Below are 18,851 nucleotides of genomic sequence, written 5' to 3' on the forward strand. Positions count from 1 at the left end.
TCCTTGTGATCTATCATCACACCATCTGCTCTAACCAGAGTTGAAACTGCAGAAGGGAAAAGAAAGCAAAGTTCACAGAATGAAAAATATGCTACTCCTGAGCCTTTTATGGAGTTTATAAGCAAGTATATATAAACATACTGGTTCTAGTGGCATCCAAAAGCGAAAAATACTTTTAAACCTTTGGCTTGGCAAACACACAATTCAGAAACCAATGAACATTTCTGAACCATTAGACTACAAAACAGAAGGCATCGGATCTCCACAACTTGCTGCTGGTCATCTTATGAATGTCCAGATATGTAGCCTTTTACCTTATTTTAGCAGGACCTCATACAGTGGGTTCAAAGCATATTAGTTAAATGAACCTAAAGCAAATTATAAAGATTTCAAAGTAATAGATCTTTTTTTCATCAGTTTTCTTTTCTCCCTTCCTGAAAGTACACATGGGAGACAGAAAGAGAGAGAAAACAATGAATGTGTGCAGGCACACGTGCATTGACTCTGAATAGCTTGTGGATTCAATCAAACAAGCTGATGTGGGACTGGAGTCACCTATAAGGCAGGTATGAGAAGTTACATATTTCAGTATCAGCAATGGGATCAGTTTTCCACTTTTGCTTAACTATTTGGGAACGGTGCAAGTTCTTACAGTGATTAGATACAACATATTGGCTATAACATGGAGATCATGGAAGACACTAGAATTGGGGATAACTGCATCTCAACAATTCTATGGAACTTCAATGGATTCTAGATTTTCTTTAATTCTTGGTTGAACTTTGAAAAGATATACAGTCACTACAAGACCAATCCTATCTCACTTAACAAATCCTGACCAACAATTTGTTCCTCTGATCCCTCACCCGTTGGCCAAACACACAAACCTACAAACAAATCTACTGAGATTGGCAAACGTGGTCTGGAATTTTAACCTGGACCTTATCAGCCAATAAGACAACACTGGTCTCTGAGAAAACAGGGAATTCGCGCTAATTTTTCCACAGACCATTAATCAGAGAAGGACTATTTGTTCTTATGGAATTGTGAAATAAAATGCATCATCACCATTTTTATAAAAATATCTTTTGTGTAAGTACTTTGCTTTCTCATGTAAACAATATCATAATTGTGTAATGGATGCACCTATACCAGCAACATGCTGGATAAATATTTTATACCATCATCAGGTTAAGATACATTGTGGCTGTTTTGCTAGATGTTATCGACTTTGAGCAGTGTAAGTATTGTAGCTTTATACAATGAATGGAGGAGATTGTGCATTAGGTTTATCACACAATAGACTTTTGAGAAAGACCACTGTTCAGCAATCACTGCAACATAAATGGGAAATAATTATCCTCCTACTACTCCCTTACACTGAGTGTGCAGAAAAATGAAAAAAAAGTTTCACACAAAAAAATGGTTACCAGTATTCTGAATGGATCAATTTCAAAAATATCTGTAATATTTAAAGGAACTTCCAAATTCCAGTTTCAGCTGAATTTTAGATACAAGTTGATGAGTTTTACCTAAAACTCCAGCTCACTGACTGATGCCTCAAAGTTAGGCAATCACAGTAAGGTCACTTGGCTCTGCGTATGGAAAGATAACCAAATGCTAAATTAATATGGACACTGTAAAGCACAAGTTAATTGCATCAAAAGTTACAGGCTATCTAATCAATTTAAGAGTCACTCAGAAAATGAATCAATTTCCTTACCTGCACCTTCACTTTTTCCATCATCCCCAATAAGAGGGACCGTGATTGATGATGTCACACCATCAGGCTGTACTGCTGTGTAGACCACAGGCAATGACTGGACAACTACAGGCAAATGTTGCAGGTTTCCCATTTTTCTAGGTAAGCTGATTGACGGCACTGTGTGTATGACATGCAGAATCTGCTGTCCTCCGACCCCCTGGGACGAGGCCAAGATGGAACCCGGTGATAGCACTGCAGGGATGGCTGAAGTAACATTGACTGGTCCTCCAGTTAAGATGTCCGAAGAAGAATATGAAGAGGTTGTTGTTATAACTGGAAGTGATGATGAAACCACGGGCACTATTGGTGAGGTCCTAGATTTATTTAAGGACAAATCAACAGGTTCTGTCTGTGGCTGGTTATCATCATTTGAAAGCAGTTCCTCCGGTGGTTCCATTTTAATGTTGCTTAGTAACACTGGTGCATCTTTCTTCAGATCACCAAGCAGTGTAGAAGATTCCATTTTCACATTATTTATCAACATTGGGACTGATTCCGTTCGTTCGCATTCAGAGGCTTGGACTGACTGCAAAGAGAAAAAAATTGTTTTTTTTAAGGTTTGCAAATGTGAAACTCTCCATTATTTAGTTTAGATACATTACAGTGCAGTTCAAATTGATTTGTATTTTATTCAAGCATTTAATATATTTAAAAAATGAAATAAATGGGAACATTTTGGCTTCACCACTGCTGCCAAAAACAGAGCAGAAAAGAATACTACAAATAGTATGGAATTGACAAAACAACAAAAGATCACTGTGCTTGTTGGTTGAATGATACAGAGTGTACGCCATTGAAACACACCATATCATAAAATCAATTAGGCTGTCATATAGTTCAGTTTTAGTCTCAATGATTTTGTTTTTCTCACTTCAAAAAGGTAATGGAACCTTGTCCAACTACACTTTGTGGTGCAAATAATGTACCACATGAAAACTTGCCAATGGTGTTCAAACTATCTCACAGATCAACACTGCAACAGACCCAAAATTCATCTCAACACAGACGTCTGCCGCTCAACTTGATCTATTTATTTCCCATAGAAACCCCTGCATTACAGCCAGAATTACAACCCAGAAGCACTTAACTGATGCTTTGAAACCACTGTATGGTAATGAAATGTCCCAGCACATCTGCAGAAAATTCATTTCCCCACTAAAAACACTGAAATGTTAGAGGGACCTATCACTGACTACGTGCATATATCTCAACAGCCTAGTCATAACACATTTGCTCTTTTTTACAGCTGTTTATTTGTACTTCTATTATATTTTAGCCATTGAGATTTAAATCTTTCCTCCACTGTTGGTGTCTACCCAAATCACTCCTTTTTTGCTCTTCCCTCCCCTGAAATCATTGGGTTCATCAAAAAAAAACTGTCCATTAGAAGTCATATTTCAGTATTTTGCACAAATGACCATTAAACACAAGCTTTTGACAGAGAATCTCGCAGTTTGACTACACACTGAAACTGGCTCTAGTCTAATTTCCAGGCACACAGAATGTATTACCCATTTCTGACCAACCGCGAGAGTAAACCTTAGTTGACGCTCAGTATCAAAATTGCAGTCTTTACATAAACACCATAGGTCCTCTATTTTGACATGGTTGCACAGTCTATAAAGGCAATTGCTCCTACAAAAGTGTGTCAGTGTCTTAGTTCACACAAACCAATAAACATTTTGTTGATGGGCCCACATCATTGAAGCCTGTAATGATTAAGGCCGCAGGCACTGGGCCTTGGTACAGGTTCAAAATCAGAATCTGGTTTAATATCACTGGCATATGTTGTGAAACTGATGTTTTGCAGCAGCAATTTACACACTTTGTTTATGTTTATACACCTCGTTGTTGAACAGAACAGAGGGGCAGGAAAGGGTGTTAGCCAGGGAGAATATCAGAAGGTTAGTGCAAATATGAATCAGTTAATGGAAAGGGTCAGGGCAAGAAACAGTTGACAAGGTCAAGGAGAAAAGGGGAAGGAGGGGCAGGGTGGGTCAGAGAGAGAGAAAGGGGGAAGTGGAAACCCCGTTATGGGCCAATCACACAACCTCCCCTTTTGTTGCCACTGCCCCTCCCCCACTATTTCTACAAGTTTGAGCATTTTCATTTCCAATCTTTCCCAGCTCTAATGAAAAGGCACCAACCCTAAATGTTAACATGGCTTTTCCCTCTACAGGGCCTGCTGAGTATTTCTAGCTTTTTTTGTGCATTGTGGTTATTGAGATGACCATTCTGTCTAAATACATATCCAAATTTATGCCCTCACAAAAAAAGAGATTCCTAAAATTATTAAATTCTTAAATTGAGACTAGGATGGTGCAAACTGCTCAAATAGATGATAATGCTCCACCTTTTTGATTTGCCTACCAAAGTGGACAACCTGACATTTAAATGCATTTGCCATGTATTCACCCACTCATGCAAATTGCTTTGAAGCTCTGTTGGTCCTAACCCCCACAATCCATGCAGTCTTGTGTCATCAGCAAACTCTGAAACGTCACAGTTGGTTCTCTTATCCAAAATATTGAACACAGAATTGTACAGCACAATACAGGCCCTTCAGCCCACAATACTGTGCTGACCCTTAAACCCTGCCTCCCATATAACCCCCCACCTTAAATTCCTCCATATAACTGTCTAGTAATCTCTTAAGCTTCACTAGTGTATCTGTCTCCACCACTAACTCAGGCAGTGCATTCCACGCACCAACCACTCTCTGAGTGAAAAACCTTTCTCTAATGTTCCCCTTGAAATTCCCATCCCTTACTTAAAGCCATGTCCTCTTGTACTGAGCAGTGGTGCCCTGGGGAAGAGGTACTGGCTGTCCACTCTATTGAAGTATATTGCAAATTGTTGATGAGACTGCCAGGTCCCCCCGCCCCCCTCTCTCTCACTCTCCTAGAACTCTACAACTCCTGTGAAGTCTCGGACATAGTGCACATTCCTACCAGACAGCTGCTTTAGGAAGTGTCCCTGAAAGGGTTAATGCCCTTCTCAGAGTGTGTTTTGTACGTCGTTCAGCAAACCTGTTCCTGTTAGAGATCACGAAGCCCCATTCAGTGGGGGGCATAAACCACCAGAGCACTGCTTGGCAATGTCATAAAGTTTATGGGGAATTGGGGAATTTCACTGGTTAAACCATTCCGCAGGATGTGTTTAGCACACCAAAGGAAAAATCCTATTTCAGTCCTTTATGTTCCTATAAGGTGAGGTACCCTGGCTGCTTGAACGTCTATTTGTTTGCCAGAAAAACACAGTAGAATGCTCATGATATCTCAAGACCAGTGTCAAAGCCACCCGGAACAACTTCCCAGCTAAAGCCACCTCCTTCTCCGGTATGGGTCACTTGGTCATACACAGAAACCAACATGAGTGATGGATCCACATCAGTGGGAATCATCTAGCCCACAGCATCTGTATCAGGCTTATAAGCCATAGTTCTTATGAAAACACTACTTTGGAAATGCAATTAATTCCAGCCATCAAATGCTTTCAGTGATAGTGGCCATTATATATATTGTTCAATTAAATGGATAAACACTTCACCATAATGGCAAGAGCTTTCTATAATCAAAGCAGTGATTGAAAATAATTCTTCAAATTTATCTTGATGCCAATTACATCACTGAGTAAATTGCAAGCTCTGATGCATCTATCATTGTGAGTGCCTGCAAAACTCTTTAATGAATGAATTTAACTGAAATAAAATAATGCTGTCCCTTCTGATGGACCACCAGAAGCACATTGTAATAGGGAAGCTGAATTGGTCTGGTGCACAATCAATATAAACCTTCACCACTGATACCCTTAAAGTAATAAATAACTTAAGAAAGTAGGAGGGTTAGCACACACCTACAGTATTTATGTTTCCTTTGCATCTGCGTCTTGTTAGGTTATATTTATTATCAGCTCAAGTATCTTGTCTAGGCTTTTGTAGTCAAGACCAGTTCTTAAAGAGCTTCACAAAGTCCATACGACTAACAAGGAAGTGACATTTTGCTGTGGACCATTGTTGAATAAAAAGGAATTATGCACACAGCCCCTTAGCTCCTCACTAGTAGATGTGCTTGACTGAACAAGAATCCTGAGGAGTGAAGTTTTCAGGAAAACATGAGGATTTTCACATCCCAGACAGCACGTCAAAAAGAGAATCTCTCTGCCACATAGGCTCATGCAATTCTCGTTGTCTAGCACCCACTGTGCCTGATGAAGTACGAAATGCTCTCCACTCGCTGCGGGCTGCAGCTTCTGGGATGGTACAGCCAGCAAAACGGCAGGAAGCTCCAAGAGCTTACTGATGATGCGATGGCTTTTACGGCACCAGCTTCGAGCTGTAGGGCTGAGGCACGGAAAGGAATCAAAAGCTTGAGGAGAGGGTCATCTGGAATAATGTGTGCGTGATGATATTTTGCATTCTGAGATTCAGTTTTATTTGTAGATTGAGTGTTTTTCATCCTATTTTTGGATCTAGATGGCAGTGTAGATTTTATTTCTTTAATAACGTCCAGTTACTTACATGGGTGTGCAGTTCCATATCCAGTGCCACTAATAACTAAAGCTGAATATGTACAGAATGCTAAAGTTCTAATGACTCTGGATGTTAGGAATAAATTTCACAACAGAGACTTAAATGAACGGTTGACAAATTGAATTTCCCACACAACTTTTGGGAGGTCACTCTGAATGATTAACTGGCTGCAGGTCTACAAGTACAGGTGGAAGAAACACCTGAAGACCACAAGAAACGCTGATGCTTTTTAAACTTAGTTCCAAATATAAAGAAACTTCAGAGGCAGAATAAAAATCTTTTAACTGTACTGCAATGTGCCTTGAACTACAGCCAAAGTTAAAGCCAGCTTGGAGATGCCAATATGGATTGGTGAGGTAGGGCTCTAAAATCCAAGTATGTTTCTCTTTCATCTAAAGTTTAGGACTGAAGACTGATCTTTTCAGAAAAAGGTGTGGTGAATTTCCTTCTCTCAGGGTTATGAGTCTTTGGAACACTTCCTCAGAAGGACACGGAAGCAGACTCTGAGTATTAAGGCAGCAGTTCAAAAATTCATGAGAATCAAGGTGGAAGGTTATGAGGGTAGATGGAATCATAGACTCGAAATTACTATTAAATATTAAAAGGCTGCATCAGATTGAGTCCAATAACCTACTCTAACTCAGAATTGAAATATTCATATGTAGGCATTGAAAAGATGTTCAGAGATTTATTGAGCATCTTAAAAAGTGGAGCTGAAGTTACGTTTACAGGTAACTGGTTTACAGGTAAAGATCTTACTATCTTAGACTTTTCTAAGGTGATGCATCATAGACAGAAATTGAAGCAACAGTAATGAAGAATGGACAAGAACCTCCTCGTGCGTTACATTATCCAAAGAAGAAATGAGCTATGCACAAATCAAGAAGGAGCTCCTGAACAGTTGTAACAGGTCAGTGAGACACAATGAACACTGAAATAGGTCAGACCACTGGAAATAGTTCATGTGATTTTTAAACAATTCACCGAGTTTGCAAGAAACATAGAAAAATCCCTAAACTTTCCTTTAAAAGTAATATACGAAAAAGTAGACAAGCTGATAGTGTCAGATACAGTGAACAGGACATACTTGCCTAAAATTAACACAGTGGGTGCCAGTTAATGGGGGAGGGGGCATCGGTTAATTGGGGCAGCCACTTATTTGGGACAACTCTCAAGAACAAAAACTAATCAAGAAAATGGCCAGGATTCCCTTCCTTTATTAGCGACACTGTGCCGCTTTAATTAGGACAGGAGATGGTTGCAGAACAGTTTTGAACTAAAATCAGGCGCATGCACTTGTGTGGCCATTAGATCCACTGCTCAGAGCAAACAGTTTTTAAAAATAGTGTCAGCTTGTGTTCAAAAAGCTGTAATTTTTATCACTGAGTATTGGTACGAAATAAGTAGTAAAACAATTCAGAACTGTTTGCTCACTGTAGCTTCAACCATCCAGACTTAGAGATTTTAAAAAATGGCTGAGAATGAAAATGAAATGATTTCACTACTTCAACAAGTTAGGAATTAGAAAAGATGTTAAGGTATCAATATAATCATATTGAATGTGAAAAAGAAGATTCGGAGGATGCAATCAAAGGTATTGTATGAAGACGATCTATTATCTACACTAGGTAGATGTGCTGATTTTACTCATTACAACCAATCAGATGAATGCAGCAGTGCACAGATGCACTGGATGAATTCCTGTCAATACCAATTAGGAACTTATACAGTTTTTAAAGTACTGCAGTAGTATTGATATTTTTCTGTTTTGTTCTATGTTTTATTTAAATACACAATTCATTACTCAGTTAAACATTAGTTTGTCTTTCCACAAAACTTCAGCTAATTGGGGCAGCCACTCAATGGGGCAGAATATACTGGTTCCGATGTGTCCCAATTAATCAGAATCCACTGTACTGATCTTAAATTATATATATATAAAAAAGAAATTCACCATCATAAACCACCTTCAATTAGAGTTGCATCTTGAAAAGATATTTATGTAACTACAGATGACAAGAGTTATGAGTAATTCAACAAACTGGAGATGCCTTAATATCTTCATTCTCACTTGGTCTTTTAAAACTTTATTAACTACACAAGAAATCAACATTCAAAAGGACATTAACTTGTGTTGGTAGATGTAATGCATAAAATCTAATGCCAGTTTTTCACTCAATGTACAATGACTTTAAAAGTTGTAACTGTCGAGTGTGAAATCACCTGAACACAACACACTTCAAAATATATCTACTTGATAGATCAAAATTTATCAAGTAAGCAGCTGTTCTTCAAAAGGACATCTTGGCTATACCAAGGGTGAAGTTTTGATGCTGATCTTTGCCAGTGATTATCAATTGTAGCTGTTACTTTACTGATGTGGTAGGACTTATTTCACCTACAACTGACTGTATTTGCCAAAGAATATCAAATAATGTTTGCACAAATTGAAAACTCATTGATCCCAGTAACTGATAACGACCAAAATTTACATCTGTAGAGTTTGCAAAGACAAGAGTTTCTGGTCATGTGGCATCCAATGCCACCACTGCCCGTGGACCTGCAAGGTAGCATCAACCACCAGTGTGACGAAGAACTTGTGCTTTTACAGTGTCCGTTATGTTCAAGATAATTAAATGATGAATCCCACTCCCATAGGAAAGGAGGCATGTAACTAACTGCAGGAGGAAGTACATTGAGAACACCATAAATGTCCTTGCATAAGCAGCAAAACCATGATGAAGTGTTCATCTCCCCAAGCTTTAACTTACATAACTTCTTTATTGATTTGGAAGTCATTTAAGTATGACAAATCTTGATATAAGAAATTTGGGGCTACAAGGGAAGCACAAGTTGGCCAACTGCATGGTATTGATGCCTCGCGTTATTACAGAAAAATCAATAGTCCATTGGGTGCTGAAATTGTGCAAATATCAGCCATTTCTCCACATATAATCACCACAGGCTAAGTATTACTTATTTCCACAAATTCAGCATCTGAATCTTCATAGGAGGTACAACTTCTTTACCATGATTCAGTCACATTTGTTAAAGTAGACTTCTCAACTGAGAACCACAGTATCGATCTTCCAGTCTCGTGCCATGTGCATGATACACTGTAATCCCTTTGTATCAGGGGTGAGAGCAACTACATAGTAATATAGTTACAATATATATCTCAGTTTACAGGCAACATCTGTATTGCAGGGGAGGGAGTTACATTGTGAGAAATCAATCTGCAATTTTCTACATCGTGAAAAAACATCAATGTTTGTGCCAAAAAAAAAGCCTTGATTGCTAAATGTATTGTGTCCTTTTATTACTTTCGACCCCCACAAATTCCATGACAGCAAATTTTATTCAATTTCTCAAACTTTTGGATAATGATTTGTGAATTGTGCAAAGGTGAATTTTTAACTATAACATGAGGGTCACCAATGATCTTACAAAATAACAGAAACTACATGGTATTCTGGTCACTTGGGTGGGGCTAATCATGGCAGCATAGGCCCGTCTAATATTACAGAATAACCACTTCACTACATTGTTGCATTATCTAAGATCTAGCACTGAAAAGACCACCACCGTGCAAAATAATTTCTAAGAAACTACATTTTGAGAGAAGTTGCTTGGAACATTCAGGACAGAGGAGCAAGAGTTTTCACAGCCCTTCTTAAATGGTATTTGATACTGATCTCCTGAACCAATACAATATTCAAGTGTGGCATAACACTGATAATTAGCCAACATTGTTTGACATTACAAAGACTTCCTGCTGTATTCTGCTCACTGTCTTGAAACATTAGGCAACAAGTGTATTGGAACCAAAGACTGAGACACACAGGCTTGACAGGAGCCACAGTTAACTGTCTCCATTTTGCTGAAATTCAAACAAAGGAAATTTTAGATAACTGGCTCTTAATGGGTTTGAGTCATAGACTGCTAGATAGAGCAGCAACAGTTGTGCACCTGAAATATTGCCATTTTATTCCATAGATGCTGCTGGTCAGTTGAGTGTTTAAAGAATTTCATATTTTTAATCATGTTACTGACACTGACAAAAGTATTGGCTAGCTCACAACTTTTTGCAAAATTTCAGAGTGCTATAGAACCCCGAGAAGGCAGATAGTTCAACGTGCTTTTTCAAAAAGGACCTCAGATAATGTAGAAAACTTGTCACCTTAAATGATAAGGACAAGACAGAATGCAGCTACAGCAGCTCGGGGAATTTCAATAAGGTAGGCAACATCTACTGAAAAGCTTTGTCACGAGTTTCAAAAGGACAGTTGACATTTTGGGTCAAGACCCTTCACCTGGACTGAAAGATAGACAGAAGACAGCTGTACTGAAAGAGAGGGGAGACGGTTAGTATCCAGCAGTGGAGCAAGAGCTGGCAGGTGACAGGTGGATCACAGTGGGGGAGGAGATGATAGTCAGATAAGGTGGACGGGGTGGGAATGGTGTCAGAAGCTGGGAGATGATAACTGGAAGACATTCTTTTGGATTATTGCACACTACATTTAAACCTAATAGACAAAATTATATCCAAAAGCATGTCTGCTCTTCTCTCCTGGGTGTATATCTATCCTGCTCAGTATATCTAGCATTTTCTATATTTAAAAAACTAGCAAGTGATGTTTTGCTTTTTACTAAAAAGGCAAGAGTGAGGTCAAATTTCCCACAATGGGCAGAAAATTATCTTTCATGGCTGGCTCACACAGGGAAGGCATTTTTCCTTGGCTTAAAATTGAACTTCACCAGTCTGTTCTGATACAGGCCTTCTACGATCTTGATTATTAACTCAGAAACTACTCCCTTAAGAGAAAAGGTATAACTATACTTAACTTGGTTACTCAAATGGTGACTGCAAGCAACATGCATCAACCTTAGTGAAACAAGTGGGCAATAATTGACTAAAGAACTTACATTTTAGCTGGAAATGTCTTCTGTATGAGGATGAGTTCCTTCAGTCTGCTGTTAATTACAAACAGCATTCAATATTGTTGTACAGATAAAGATAAAAGGTTTCCAGTGAAATGATAGATATCAGCTGGATTAGGAATAACAGCATCAGAATAGGTCCCAGTGCTACAGGGGTAACAAAATTCAACTAAAGACATTTCCACTGCACCACACTCCTAAGCAATCACTTCAAGAAATGAATATTAAGATACACCTACCCGACAGATACCCTTTCATTGCAGTTTTAGATTGAGGATCATCTAGCCTAACTTACTTTCAAGAACCAGCCTCTTGGATGTGGAATCAGAGAGCTGCCCGGGTTAATGAATTATATCCATTCAGATTTAATATATGCAATCAAAACCACATAGCTCAATGCAGAAGAGGCTTAAATTGTGTAGATTAAGTGTGGCAAAATGCAAGAGCTGATCACTGTTTTATTAAATTAAACATGATTACAAATCACAAGTATCTACACTATTAAATCCCTGAATAAGGGTAATAGAGTGGAAAGAACATACACAGCAAGAGAGCACTCAACATGGAGACAGCTATCAAAAGAACCCAGCACTGCTACAACCACCAAAAATAGCAAATGCCAACAGAAAATGTGGACATTCGGTGCACTTGTAATGAATGCCCTGATAACAGCACTTGGTACAGAGTAAAAAAAAACAGGTTTCCAGCAGCAGGTCCTCACATCACTTTGTCCCACTTCAAAAAAAAATTCCCATTTCTCCTCAAATAAAAATAGAGTATTACCAAAAAGACTGTGCAACGAAGCAATAAATTCTGTGCTTGCCTTCCTACATATTACCTTGCCGTACACCCCTACATACTTTGCCTCTCTGCCAATAAAATCCTGCAAAATTCTACACTTTCCTGCTTTATTCGCACTGCCTCTGCACACATGCCATCAAGCCAGATTACTATCCCTCCCCCAAACACACACTGTACTTATTTCCAAATATACAGTGCCCCTCCTGTACTCAAGGTCAGATTTGGTGTCCAATCCCATGGATCATTTTCTTATTTGACAGCGAGCCAATGGTTGCCAAGGTAACATGAGCAGGCCATGAACTTCCTGCAGGACGACTGAAAAAATTGAACTGCATGCTTTTTCACAGGTGCTACTAAAGAGGGTGTGGGGTTTTTTTTAAAACTGAATTATATTAGTGGACAAGTCAAATAAGGGGACATTAAATCAGTCCAAAGCATTCAAGGCATACACAGGCACAAAGAGAGACTTTCTGCTATGAAAACTGGAGGCCTCATTACAGCTTTCCCAATCAGCAGCAGCCTGCTCCATGCATCAGGCACTTCACAAAGGCCTCTCTGTAGATATCCAGTGATTACAGTCAGCCAGCTGCAGCATGGCCTTATGGAACAGTCCACAACTCTACTCATGAAAAAAAAAATTATCGCCACGAAGTACAGCAAATACCACCCAACTGAAAGAAAGTGTTTCTGGGAACTAAATTAATTATAAACACAATTTAAACTTCAAGCAATTTTCACATTCTAGACAATAAATAACATGATAGGTGACTTGGACCAAGAAATGTACTTCATTCAATAACTTCACTCTGATATTCCCACAAAATGGCCAGGATGAGATTAAAGTTCTGATTCACAAATAGTGAAGGGATGAGCTCAGTGAAACAATGAAATAAGTCAATAGGAACAGAGAAAAGTAATTCTATTTATTCAGTACACTTAAAAAAACGTACAGTATTCTATCTAGACCAGTTACCCACAGAGTAGGCTTGTAGGCAGAGACTTCCTTTGGCAAGTTGGCTTCCAGATGACAGACAAGGCCAAAGGCCCAGTGAAATACAGCTCTCTAAATGCATCATATGGGCACTGTCCCAAGAATTTGCTTTGAGTATTGAAGCTCTTTTTTCAACTTGCTCACTGTCAAACAGATTAGTGTTAAGTTCATAAAATGGCTAAATATATCAAACAGATTAAAATACTTAACAATTGAATGTTTTTTATATCAATTCAATAAACCAAGACTGTAGCCATTTCTTCTTGATGAAATCACTACATAGTGGGTTGATTTCCACTCTCATTAGATTCCATGATCAAGTCCTGTGCTGAGGTGCAGTAGAAAAACAATGATCAACTGCGCAGTAACCAGGTGGTGACTCAGGTAACTGAAGTAATTATAATTAGATTAAACCAGCTTCATTTCTATGATCAAGTTAAAAATCCAAATCAAACAAAATAATGACAGATTAAATAAACTTCTTTGCAATTGTATTTATGGTCCTCAAAAACAGTCATTTAATAAAAAATAATTTCTTTCAATGATTTTCTCTCTCCCCTCCCCCCCATGTACACCTTTATTCTATTAGTTTTTAGACAACTGCCATCCATGAAATTACTAGTATTGTTAGCAATATAGAAACCAAAATGCTCTCTCTCAGTCCAACCTTTTAACACCATTGGAGGGAGTGGCCTGGAAAGTCTCCACTGTAAATAACAGGGAGGAAGTGTGACTTCATATTTGTTCAGGAGCCGCCCAAACCCAGGAAGCCAAATTACATACCGCTCAAGAACATTTTCCTGCATATCTACGTGGAGTCAGGCATTGCAAATTGGTTGGCCTGATGTTACAAAACATTTGAAATGGAACTATAGCAGGATTCATGGAGAACTAACAAGATCATAACCAGCCATTTGCTTCATAGGGTCCGTGTTAGGAAATGGGACCAATTAGATGAAATGCAGATGGATTTCTTTAAATCAGTCCAATTCCCTTCTGAAAGTTTCTAATAAATCTGTGTCCATAGCCCTTCAACTGCTTTACTCAAAGGGGTACTTTATTTAATTTTAAAATTTAGCGAGACAGCTCAGAGTAGGCCCTTTTGGCCTCACCATCCCAACAGCCCACAACAAACCTAATTAATCATAACTGAATCACAGGACAATTTACGACAAATTCACCTACCCGGTACATCTTTGGATTGTGGGAGGAAACTGGAGGACCCAGGAGAAGATCTATGGGGGAGGGGGGGTGTACAGAGATTCCTTAATGAACAGGGCGGGGTGACGTCACGGGATGACGTAGGATCGAGACATGGAAATCCAGCTCTCCCGTAAAAAAACAGTAAAATAATGTTTAAGTGAAGAAAAGTTAGTAAATACTTTTTAAAAATTACTTATACACTACTCAGGATTGTCTTAAGATATGTCTCATAAACAGAGCAGAAGAAAACTACTACTTTGAAGAAAACACAAGTTGGAAAAGAATCAAGGCCGGCCGCCATCAAAGAGCCTCGGGCTCAAGTGCATTTTATCACCGGCGATACAGAACAGGAAATTGCGGCAACATCAACCGTCTCCAAAAAAAAAAGAGCAACAGGAATTGTGCATGCGTGAAGGAAGGGGCATGCACAAACATGAGCAACCCAAACTACAGATCCCAGCTATGATCGGAACTGAAAGTGAAAGTGAATATGAGGTGGAATCAGATTCTCTGGATAAATCAGATGAAGAGGTTGGAGGTGATATTGGAGACACAAAAAAAAACTTTGGTGCAAATAATGCATGAATTAAAAGCATTAAAAGTAATAAAAAAGATATTAAAAATATGAAGATTATGGTTGATATAATGATGGAAAGACAGGACAAAATAAACGAGAAAATTAATAACTTGGAAGAAACAACAAGAGACACCATTGACAGAGTGAATAAAATGGAAGATAATATTTCTGCCTGGACATCAGAAAGAAAACGGTTGTTGGAAAATGTTAACGTACTTGAAAATTTTAGCAGACAAAATAATATTAAGATTGTTGGACTTAAAGAAGGTATAGAGGGAGAGGATCCAATAAATTTTTTTCAAGAATGGATTCCGGAAATTTTGGAAATGGAAGAAGGAACCCAGTTAATTGAAATTGAAAGGGCTCACAGAGCCTTAAGATCAAGACCTCAAACCCACGCTCAATCTTGATAAAGTGCTTAAGATATCAAGATAAAAAGATCCTGAAGGCGACTGCCCAGTGTGCCAGAAAGAGAAACGGGCCATTGACGATAGAAGGGAAAACAGTTCTTTTTTATCCTGATATAAGTTATGACCTTTTGAAGAGAAAGAAGGAATTTAACCCAGCGAAAAAAGTTTTATGGGAAAAGGGTTATAAATTTATATTGTGCCACCCGACAACCCTGATAATTTTTTTTGGATGATGGAAAAAGAAGATCTTTTACTGATTATCGGGATGCGGAAGAATTTGCACAAGAACTCCCAAATATTCGCTAACCACAGCCAAAGATTTAAAAGTGAAATGGATTAAAGATGAAGACAACGACAGTGAATGGAGTTGATGGATGTTTAAGGACAGAAGAATATTTAAATATGTTCTTAAATATATGATACAGAGGGAGAAAGATAAAAATTTGATAAATATTAATTGAGAGTAGTGATATTATCTTTTCCTTCTCTTATATATACATTTTTATGTTACGGGGGAGCTGGGGGAACTTCGGATCGATTGCTACGTGATTCACGTGTGTACTCATGGCGATTGCCATGACCCGTACAATGGAGGGAGGTAATGTTGTGTTTTTTTTAATTCACAACATTAGTAGGAGGGTATTTTGTTATTTTTTTTTCTTTATAATCTATTTTTCTTTAATCTTTTTTTCTTTGCCTAGACAATCGGGGGGGGGGGGGGAAGAGAGACACATAGCAACACGGAGAATTTTAAAAAGGTTCCCCAAGGTACTATGAAAGTTGAAAAGTTAGGTTTTACTATAGCCTGGAGTAACCCTGTTAAAACTAATGACTAATTTACTGATTTTTTTAAGGGTAATGTTAATGGGCTTAATGGACCGGTGAAAAGAAAAAGAATTTTAACATACATTGAGAAGATAAAAATAGATACAGCTTTTAGCTGCATTCCACTTGAAAAAATTAGTATAATTTAAAGAGATAAGTATGAAATATTTCTGAAAATTTGGCACCCTTATTTACAAATGGTAAATATATATATAGATGCTCTGAAGATAAAATTATTGGTTATTTGGGGAAAGAAAGAAATATATATTCTAAAGCAATTATGAACTCCATGGAGCATGTGGGGATCTTCCGATATCCAGGCATTCTTTCTTTCTTTTTTCTCTTTCTACAAGGATATGTTGGGGGGAGGGGTTAGGGGGAGGGGGGGGAAATGGTTGACAATTTTTTTTTCCTTCTGTAACCATTTGAAAATTCAATGAAACATTTTTATATATAAAAAAAGAACAAGGCCAGAATTGAATGCCCAAACTCTAATTGCATTGTGCTAACCAAGCATCACAGTGGAGCCCAGTTCGGGAACTTGCAAGGGAAAAAAAAAATTCTCCGCTCCACTTTGGTTCCTTTACCAGTCACTTTGCATCTGCCTCGTGTGCATGCCAACCCAAATGTTTACCCAGTAGCTAGGCTCATATGCAACACACATACTTGGACATTAATAAGGTTGGTCACTTATGTATGCCCCGTGTACATTTCTAGGCCATTATGCATTGAGTTACATCAATTTGTTCTCCAAATGTATGCTTTTCAATCTTTTTCTTAATTGTTCCAACTTCCTAAAAACATAGCTAATAACAAGGCAACAAACTTGTGGCCTAAAACAATGCTGTACTCACCAGATCACCACCATTTCCTCCTTGCATTTTAGAATATTATTCAAAGCACTGTATTCACTTTTAACATTACTATACCTTAGCAGCTTAATGTTGATTTGCACACCATGGGTTAATCATGGTGAAAATCAAGAGCATTATTTGTGAAGTTTGCTAAACAGCATTATCATCTTTCTCTGTGTAACACCAGCCTGTGCCATTTTCAGTACATCATTCCCTACCGATTTATTGTTAAGCTCTCAAATTTTTGGTACCTAGCCTTGCAAATGGAATCCCTGCCGAAAGTTTACAGAAACAGAACACTGTGGAAGCAAGACCCTTATTTAATGAATGATGCTACAATTTAAGTAGGAGATGGGAAAGTGCATCCAGGAAGTTACAGGGACCTCAACAGGCAACTGCATTCTTTAAACAAGTGATATTCAGTGATGCTGTTGATATCATTTGCTAGGGACATTACATTACAAAGTAGGCATCAAAGAAAATGATACCCTGCAGTAAAATTAGGAGTCTAATTTGAAAATTACCCTAAAGCAAAAGAAATAAGCATAACGTTGCTTTGTTTGGGGGTTTTTCAAAATTTCAATAAGAGAATGCATTTTTTAAGCTACAGAAAGAAATTTCCAGTCCCCATGAGTTTCAAGCAACAGGAAGTAGCATGATCCACTTTAAGCCTCTCACTACACTACCATTTTCATTAAGATACTCTTTTAAAAACTAACCCTTCTGCAATTCTTAAGCCCGCCTGTCCTATTTCCTCATTTGTTGCTCAAAGGCTGCTTGATAATGCTCTTTTGTACACCTCAGGATCTTCCACTGTATCACTGGTGCTCCATAAATACTTACTCCTGCTCTGTTGACCTTGGGACTCAACCTCACTCCCTTCTGAACAGCAGGAAGTCTACTATTTCCAAGGGAACAGAGAAGGCAGAGAAAATAACTAAAAAGGAATAATGGAGAGTGCAATGTAACTGAATAACATCAAGTAATACCAGAAATCAACCCCCAATTCACAAGGACTACCATCTCATGGAGAGTACAGTTTGTTACAGTCTGCCAGACTTCTTGTCAGGTAAACGTAGCAGTCAGCAATTCTGGTATTGGTTGAACGCAATAATGTAACTAAGTGCTTTGAAATCATGAGCAGGTATCATTGAAATGAAATGATTAAAAGGTATTAAGATAGGACTTGAGATCCACATTGTACTTGCTTCTTGCCAGAGGGTTTCAACTTTCTGCTAATTTGATTAGCTTGGAAATCAAGATTGGAACAAGTTGAGACCTATGCAAAGATCAGGGAAGCAGAGTAGCCTTGCTAGACCCAAGCTTCAATGGCATAAAAACAAATAGTCCTCCATTTACTCTGCAACTGAATTTGGAAACTGTCAGATGCATCTATTATCAATACCTTGCCTGACAATTAGTGCGGCAATTGTACCTTACCGAAGTTCTTTCTTGGCACGAGGAGCATTGAAAACAAACCGTCTTTTCTATATGTTAAGCCACATGTTAGAACTGTGTCAGCTGCTAGACTCTCCTCCCTGCACAGCTGCAGTTGGCTTTCTGACAGCTCTAAATATTTAACCATGGCAACATGGATGACTGCACAGGTTGCCAGGCTTGGCTGATAAGAAGTGTTTTAATCAGTTTATCAAATGTAAAAAGACATGAAGATACAACAAAATAATTAAGCCCAAAAATATTGCATAATCGTTTCTTAAGGAAAGAATGGTTTTGCAAAACGCTATGCTCCAGTAGTTTAAGCTCCTTAAGGTAACACTACAGAGCAATTCGAATATACATAGAAAAAGAGCTACAAGGAAATAAAGATATTTGAAATAGGAAATAAAGATGAGAGAAAGAGAGAGAGATTGATTGATTGCTGGGATGACCAAAAGTGGCTACGTGCTTTAAGAAGTTAAACAAAAAACATGGGGGCTGAGAGATGCATCTACT

At 38.3% G+C, this 18,851-nt stretch overlaps 1 protein-coding gene across 15 annotated transcripts in view; it reads right to left on the minus strand.

Moving 5' to 3' along the window:
• The window catches only part of LOC132398146 (Krueppel-like factor 8), a 178,880-nt gene that overhangs the window by 35,570 nt on the left and 124,459 nt on the right, over positions 1-18,851 (minus strand). For 14 of the 15 annotated variants that reach the window (XM_059977176.1, XM_059977177.1, XM_059977175.1 and 11 more), the window contains one exon: positions 1,724-2,291. In XM_059977176.1, coding sequence (XP_059833159.1) covers positions 1,724-2,291 — 568 coding nt within the window. Of the gene's footprint in view, positions 1-1,723; positions 2,292-11,222; positions 11,247-18,851 lie in introns of those variants that run through there. The other variant, XM_059977190.1, reaches the window with a different exon arrangement.

This window comes from Hypanus sabinus, chromosome 8 (genome assembly GCF_030144855.1).
Source record: "Hypanus sabinus isolate sHypSab1 chromosome 8, sHypSab1.hap1, whole genome shotgun sequence".
NCBI lineage: Eukaryota > Metazoa > Chordata > Chondrichthyes > Myliobatiformes > Dasyatidae > Hypanus > Hypanus sabinus.